The following is a 7,491-nucleotide window of genomic DNA, read 5'->3' as shown; positions in this document are numbered from 1 at the left end:
GCAAATTCCTAAAGCACCTCACCTTTATTCTATCCCATTTATTGGGAATACAGTCCTTTTTAATCAGTGTATGATCCTGGATTTTCATTCGAAGCTACAAGTACCCATTAACCAAACAACATTTGATTTTCTTGTTCTGTTGTATATATTTGTGATCCCACGTAATAACTCACTCACTGTCTTGATTTGTAAGTAATCTTTAAAGGCAAGTTATAGAGATGTCCAGTCCTTGCAATTAGGAGGACTATCCCAGAAATTGTTTTACATTCTTTGCCGTTTTAAAAAAATTAAATGAAGAGTGCTGTCAGGTTACTTTCTTAAATAGTGAATGAAAACTGGCTTTGATTCCATTCCAGGCTGCTGTGCTATCCCCAAATTATACATTGTCATTCAAAATGAAGTCATTGAAAAGTACCAGAGAACATTAATCTTTATAAGAACTCAACTATAAGGCAACTCCTTTTGAAGTTTAATCTTGAGGGAGGGGAACTTTGGGCCTATATTTGGATATTTGTGATAATCCCATTATAGCCTGTGTCCAAGGACTTCCTCCTAGCTGCTATCTTTGTTGACATTTGCTTGAAAGTGACACTGAGGAAATAAGTGGGTGTTTATCAGAGCAGCTCCACCCATTCCTGAGGGAAGCCACGTCCCTGTCCTACTGATGGGTGCTGTCAACTCAAACATGTTCATGCATCAGGAGTATCTTCATATTTCCACATACAAACCACACTGCCACCATGCTGCAGAACTGGAGTGACGCTGAAGTAAACTGTCTTATTTAGACTTGGAAGCTGCCAGGGCCGGTGAAGCTGCGCTAAAAGTGGCCGAGGAATGGGAGGAGCTGGTTCCTCACTCCGTGTGCATCGGCCTCTCCTTTATGATGTTTTCTGTGTCTGTTTGGGGTTCTATGAAGTGTCACAGTAAACGTTAAGCAAACTATTTTTCTTTGTGTGATACAACAGGCAACACATGTACATTTTCCAAGTTCAGACCTACGTGGAGAAAATAATGTGCGATTTTCTGGTCTTCGTTTCTAAAAGCCTCCTTTACTTTGTAGGATCAAAGTGCTTAACTCTGTTGGTTGAAATCCACCCCATCAACAATGTGAAGGTTCTGAAAGCAGTGGATAGCTATGTTTGGGTTCAGGTGAGTGAGCTTGGCATTTAACACTTATGTCACTAATCAAAAGGCCTGAACCTAGAGGCAACGGTGTTTACCAACTGCCTACACATACTTTGTTACATTTTACCCTCAAATCATTCTGATAAATGGTATGGCGGGAATTATCAGCTCTTCCTTTGCAAACATGGAAATCTTTAAAACAATCCTGGTCCCTCTGTCTCTATTAGATCATGTTTTGTCTGATTAAATGACTTAACCCCGTAATTGATCAGCTCCGTGAAGTGGACGGAGAAGCACTGTGTGAACAATGCAGGGGGACTAGATAGAGGCAGCCCTCCTTGCTTGCTCCTTCTGAATTGACAAATTCTGCTAAAATTTATTTGTAACCCAAAATCAGTACTCCTGGTCCTTTCACAGTCATTTGCAGACATGTTCAAAATGGTGGAGAATTTGTTACCCAGGGCACACATTTCTAGAGCTGAGGTTTGGATCCTAACCGGGTGCCCTTTGAGAGTTCCCCTGCAGCATGAGGTGCATCTTCCAGATAGTTCCAGTGGATAATTAGACACCCACCTGCACCCCTATCATGCGAACTCTCCATTGATGACTATGAACAATCGAAGCTCCATATCTGTGAAGATAAATATTTCCTTAACATCTTTATAGCTTCTTACTCACAATGCAAAAAATAAAATAAAGTAAAATAAAATAAAAAATACCCCAGACCTTGCAGGTTTTTGTGGAGCTGTGTCTGCAGCCTGTTGATTTATATTCTGACTTCTAGGCCTTGCTCTAGGGTTGCTTCATAAAAGAAAGAAAAACAACCAACCCCTAAGTGGGACTTTCAAAATCATGTTCTCACTGATTGCCGCACAGGGACCAGGCAGAGGGTTAGAACTCCATGGCACCTTCGTCCAGGTCGCAGTCCTAAGCGAGCATGCCCCGGTCACCTGTGTGGCCCCAGGGGAGGCCACGCCATCTCCTGTGGGAGTACCTCCTTGTGTTGAGACCCTGAGCATCTACTCTTCCGTTATGCATGTGGTGTCACTCATTTTTGCTTCTCCTCTTCCCAGGACTCAAAGTACCCTGCTCGATGTGCCCCATTTCACAAGTCAGGAGATAATAAGTTCTGTATTATTTTTGTAGTTGAATTCTGCATTTGCTGTCTATTTTATAATGGTGAAGTTATTGCTATGAAGAATGGTATATAGTTAACGTTTTGTTTGTCAATTCTAAAAGGGAAACCTGACTACAAATAATTTTTTAAATTGACCATTTCTATTGCCCATTTGTCGTTGTGAAAAGTTAGGACACCAGGTAATATTGTTTGTAAAGAATGTTCCTAGTCTGTAGAGAGGCTGCCAACTATACCATAGGGACGTTAAAGGTTGTGTCCTTTCAGTATGCTTTCAAGTTTAGAGGGGGAAAAAATGAAATTCACTGGTGAATCTTCTCTAGTAAGCTTTCATGTTGCAAGACAAACCTGCTGATTTATCGTAAACCTTTTGATGATGAAAGAATTAAGCCACTGGAGCCTCATCCCATGACCAGTGTTCCCTCATATCACAGTTGACAGCGTCGGGCCATGGGTTTCTGGCTGCCTGCTTGTCACATATGGGAGAGCACTGAGGAGGAGGAGTTGGGGGGGCCTCCCCTTTTCTTCCCAGGGGCATTCTTTGAGGCTTGCAAGTCCTCCACCACATGCCACACTGTGACTCACTGTCCTTTCTTGGAAAGTCCCTGGCTGTGTTGTGCTTTGTCTCTTGGATGTGGGACTTGAGGTTGTAACAGAGGGTACGTTTACTTAGCTCTCTAATTAAATACTAGGGTTTAGTTGCACAACCAATGTATTGATCGCTCTTATTTTGTGCCATGTGAGATAGAGCTTTCTGTACAAATGTTACACTTTTTCTGATTGACTTCAGAATCACATTTTCCAAATAGGAAGCCCCGTCTCTCGAGATAGCTTACACTTTAGCCCAGCCGTGGGCAATACAAACACTCCATCCATGCTTTTGTTCCGGCCCTCCGGTCCAGTTTAAGAACCCATTGTGGCCCTCGAGTCAAAAAGTTTGCCTACCCCTGCTAGCCTTACCATTTAAATGAATTATGTTAGACCTGCAGTCAGTTTCCCCCTGGGAAACTGAGCTCCTGAAAGCGTTCCACTTTCCTGCTGGCTTCCATCTGTAACGTGCGCGTGCCTAAATGTGTGACTCACCTGCACTGTTCTGTGGTTCCCAGCCCCTTCTCTGGTAAGTAGCAAAATGGTGATCAAAGACAGCTTTTGAAATAGTTGTGTAAGCAAGGTAGCTGCTCATGGTTTTGGTTGATTTTCTTCTTGCAGTTCCTCTACCCGCACGTTGACAGTCATCCCTTTCCAGAGAACCGTCTGTTACTGATTGCAGAGGAGAGATGTAAGTGCACCTTTACGTGGTGTGTGGGACTTCGTGAGTGGACTCTCCTATTGAAGTAGGGCCCATGGCTGAATTTTCTAGAGGTCCACTCACCAGTGTTGAGGGTCTGCAGACCAGTAATGTCCATTTGAGACCTGGGACTCCTGTAGAAGGGCTGTTGCCCAAGCTGTCTGTCTCACACTTTTGTAACTAGAACTGGCAGAAGGTAAGTAGGATGAATGAATCTAAATTGCTTACTGAGAGAAAGGGAACCTCTACACATTCACCCAACATGTTCAGTTTTGTTAATGTGAAGTTGCTCCCTATAAAAAAGCCCCCCTGATATCTTCTATGAGTTTTCTATTTGATATTTTCATACAAACAGGTGTTTGGTATTTGGAAACTGCAAGTAAACCCTAACAAATGAGCCCTTATTAGTTGCACATAAGAACGACGGTATAGGGCAGTGATGGCGAACCTTTTGAGCTCGGAGTGTCAGCATTTTGAAAACCCTAAGTTAACTCTGGTGTCGTGTCACATATAGAAATTTTTTGATATTTGCAACCATAGTAAAACAAAGATTTATATTTTTGATATTTATTTTATATATTTAAATGCCATTTAACAAAGAAAAATCAACCAAAAAATGAGTTTGCTTGTCAACTCTGACACGCGTGTCATAGGTGCGCCATCACTGGTATAGGGGAGGCAAATGCTTGTTGAGGGGATTCAGGGGAGCAGAAAGGTTTATGTGTGCATTGTTGATATTGAGGAGCAGGGTAAATATTGGACTTGAAAGAGACTGTAAAGGGAGGTTGTGTTTTGAACCTTTATTGTGAGATCACTGTCTGTGATAATATTTTTCAGTCAGTTGTTTAATCTCCCTTTTTTTTAATAAAAAAATTATTCACAATGGTTAGGTGAAAAAGTAGTACTCATGTTTTTCACAAAGGTTAAATGATCTTTCTATTGCTTCTTTGTTTAAAGATATTGAACAATTTCATATCCAAGTCATTCAAGAAGATGGAAATAGAGTGGTAAGTATTTGAAGTTCCTTTTGTTTCAGAGCCCACCCCCAACCCCCCAGGAATGACATTTCTAGACTGTGAAAGGTTAATGTGCCCTGGTCGGTGTGGCTCAGTTGACTGAGTGTCATCCTGTGTACCGAAAGGTTGCTGGTCAGGGCACATACAAGTTGTGGGTTCCATCCCCCATATAATCAATGTTTCACTCTCTCTCTCCCTCTCCCTTCTTCTCTCTAAAATCAATGAAAAACATTAAAAAATAGGCTAACATTATAGAACCAATATTTTCTTTGTTTGCTGTTTTTCAACTTATGGTGTTGCTGTTGTAAAATGTGAACTAATACAAGATATATAAAGGAGCCCTGCCTGGTTTGGCTCAGAGGAGAGAGCGTCAGCCTGCCAACCAAAGGGTCCCAGGTTCAATTCATGTCAAGGGCATGTACCTTGGTTGCAGGCTACTTCCCAGCCTGGGCTCTGGTCAGGGCTCCTGAAGAAGGCAACCAGTCGATGCATTTCTTTCACCGTAATGTTTTTCTCTGTCTTTCCCTCTCTCTTCCACTCTCCCTAAAAAAAAAAAAAAAAAAAAAAAAATTAATGGAAAAATATCCTCCAGTGAAGATTAATAACAACAACAAACCTAATACGTGTGTGTGTATGGATTAAATGTTCTCTTTACCGCTATCTCAGCCTCTAATTTGGTCTCCTGAGATAACTTATAATGACAGCCTTGTGTGACTCTTTCCACAACTTTTGCCTTGCTCAGGTGCATGTATACAAGGATTCAATTGTTTTTTTAGCAAAATAGAATTATAACATATATATTAATTTGCTGCTTTTGTTTTTGCTTTTACATAATATATCATGGGTATCCTTACAGCTTTCTAAATAAATATATAACTTTTTTCTCTAATTTTCTATCTATCGATACATATACATATATAATAAATGGGATCATAACATATATGCTGGGGTTTTATGTAGTTTAATTTTCTTTTATTTTTTTGCTTGTTTTCCACTTCTCCCTCACCTTTTCACCTTTATTTTTGCTTACAACCTGGTATGTATCCTATCATGCTTTTCTCTGTACGTCTGTTGTCTCTCATCCTCACCCCTAACACACCTAGGGGTTTGTTTATTGTTCACTCTTACCTCACTCAACTTTGTGGAATGACCTGTGGGTCACCTAGAATAGTTCCAACTTACTGTCTTTAGAAGTACTTAATGTAAACAGTTTTCAACCATTTTCCCACAGATGTACATTTACTTGATTACCAACTTATTTTATTTGTTTGCATTAGAAATTGTCTCAAACATTTTTGTGTCTATAGCTTTCCATATTTGGTACACATATTTCAGGGTTAAATCCTCAGGTATGAATAATTGGGTTGATGCTTTAATAAATGTCAATAGATTTTGCCAGATTGCTTTTCAAAAAAAATTGTAACAATTTACAGTTTTAAAAGCAAAGTATAGCAAAACCCTTTTCTCTATCCATACCATTAGTAGGTGTATTTGTCTTTTTTAAAAAAAATTCCAATTTGGTGGGTATAAGTTGATACTAATATTTTAGTCTGCATTTCCCTTGGTATTAGTGAGTTTGAACATCTACTATGCTTATTGGCTATTTGAATTTTTCTAAACATTGTTTATAGTTGTTTTTTCTTTTTCTATTTTTCTACTGGGTTGTCTTTTCTTGACAATTTGTGATGTTAATATCTTCTCGTTATTTAAAATGTCCTTCAATATTTAAATCAGCATCAAAATAGTGTTTGAAGATTTTAATTTTAAAGTTACGTGAAGAAAATTGAAATGGAAAATCACATTTATTAGCATGTATCTTCTATTGATTGCCTTACACCAAGAGGCCAGGCTGGAACATGACCATCTATGGTTAGAAAAACATGTGTGGCTAGAGCTTTGGGCCACCAGTGAGTAAGTGGATGGGAGGGCAAGATCAGGGCCAGTGGTCAGAGAGGAAAGAAGCAGGCAAGATCCCAAAGCCTGTGGTGAGAATTTCGGGGAGAGATGTAAGTAAACAAGCAGGGCTCAGAAGCTGGGAGCGGCATAGACCAAGGCCTGGCTGGTTGGAAGAGGGCTTGTAGAGACAGCGAGGGCGGCGGGCACTTGCCAGCAGCCCAGAAAGGCTTCTCCCTGCCGAGAGGGTGCGGCCTCAGCATCCGTGGTCCATGTGTGCCCTACGGTGAGGGGCACTTTTGCCTTCATTCTTAAAGGCTTAGACCACAGCTTCGTGAGGCAGTGTGCGGCTCCGCGCATTCCTCACATTCCTGCGTGATGGAGGTGGTGTTATACTCACTCCATTTTCACAGGAAATAACAAAACCAGGACTCAGAGATGACATAGCTCCAGAGATGTGGACCCGGGTTGCCACACTCTGGTAATGAGGTTCTTGTCAGTATATACCTTTAAAACAACAACAACAACACACACCATATTTTTATTGATTTCAGAGAGGAAGAGAGAGGAGAGAGATATAATCATTGATCGCCTGCCTCCTGCTCGCCCCCTACTGGGGATGGAGCCCTGCAACCTGGACATGTGCCCTTGACCAGAATGAAATCAGTTCCCCCACACTCTAGTCTATCCACTGAGCCAAACCAGCTAGAGCTTGTCAGTATATACCTTTATCTGAAAGAGTTCCCAAATCTATCTGAACCTAACATTTTTCAGGAAAATGGAAACAAGATGGCTTTCCAAGGTTTAGAGACAAAGAGGCCCTCTTGGATCTTTTCTCCAGCGACACTTCCCTCTGGGACTCTAGCAGAATCAGAGGTGCTCGATTCTGCGATTCTGCGTGCCCTGTGCCTTCCCTAAGTTCCAAGTTAGCCTCAATCGCAAAATCCCTGTTAGGGTTAGGGAGGGTTTAGGCATGAAAATGGATATAGAAGCATCAATCAGACCGTCCAACCCAGAGGAAGGCAGAAGAGGGC

General features: G+C 41.2%; 1 protein-coding gene across 1 annotated transcript in view; it reads left to right on the top strand.

The window, feature by feature from the left end:
- Positions 1–657: 657 nt before the first annotated feature.
- The window catches only part of GSAP (gamma-secretase activating protein), a 53,792-nt gene continuing 46,958 nt past the window's right edge, over positions 658–7,491 (top strand). The window contains exons 1-4 of the mRNA XM_015571259.1: positions 658–859; positions 1,061–1,149; positions 3,470–3,539; positions 4,506–4,555. Coding sequence (XP_015426745.1) covers positions 835–859; positions 1,061–1,149; positions 3,470–3,539; positions 4,506–4,555 — 234 coding nt within the window. The 5' untranslated portion in view covers positions 658–834. The remainder of the gene's footprint in view (positions 860–1,060; positions 1,150–3,469; positions 3,540–4,505; positions 4,556–7,491) is intronic.

The sequence above is a fragment of the Myotis davidii genome, unplaced genomic scaffold (genome assembly GCF_000327345.1).
Source record: "Myotis davidii unplaced genomic scaffold, ASM32734v1 scaffold125, whole genome shotgun sequence".
NCBI lineage: Eukaryota > Metazoa > Chordata > Mammalia > Chiroptera > Vespertilionidae > Myotis > Myotis davidii.
This window is presented reverse-complemented; position numbering and strand designations above follow the sequence as displayed.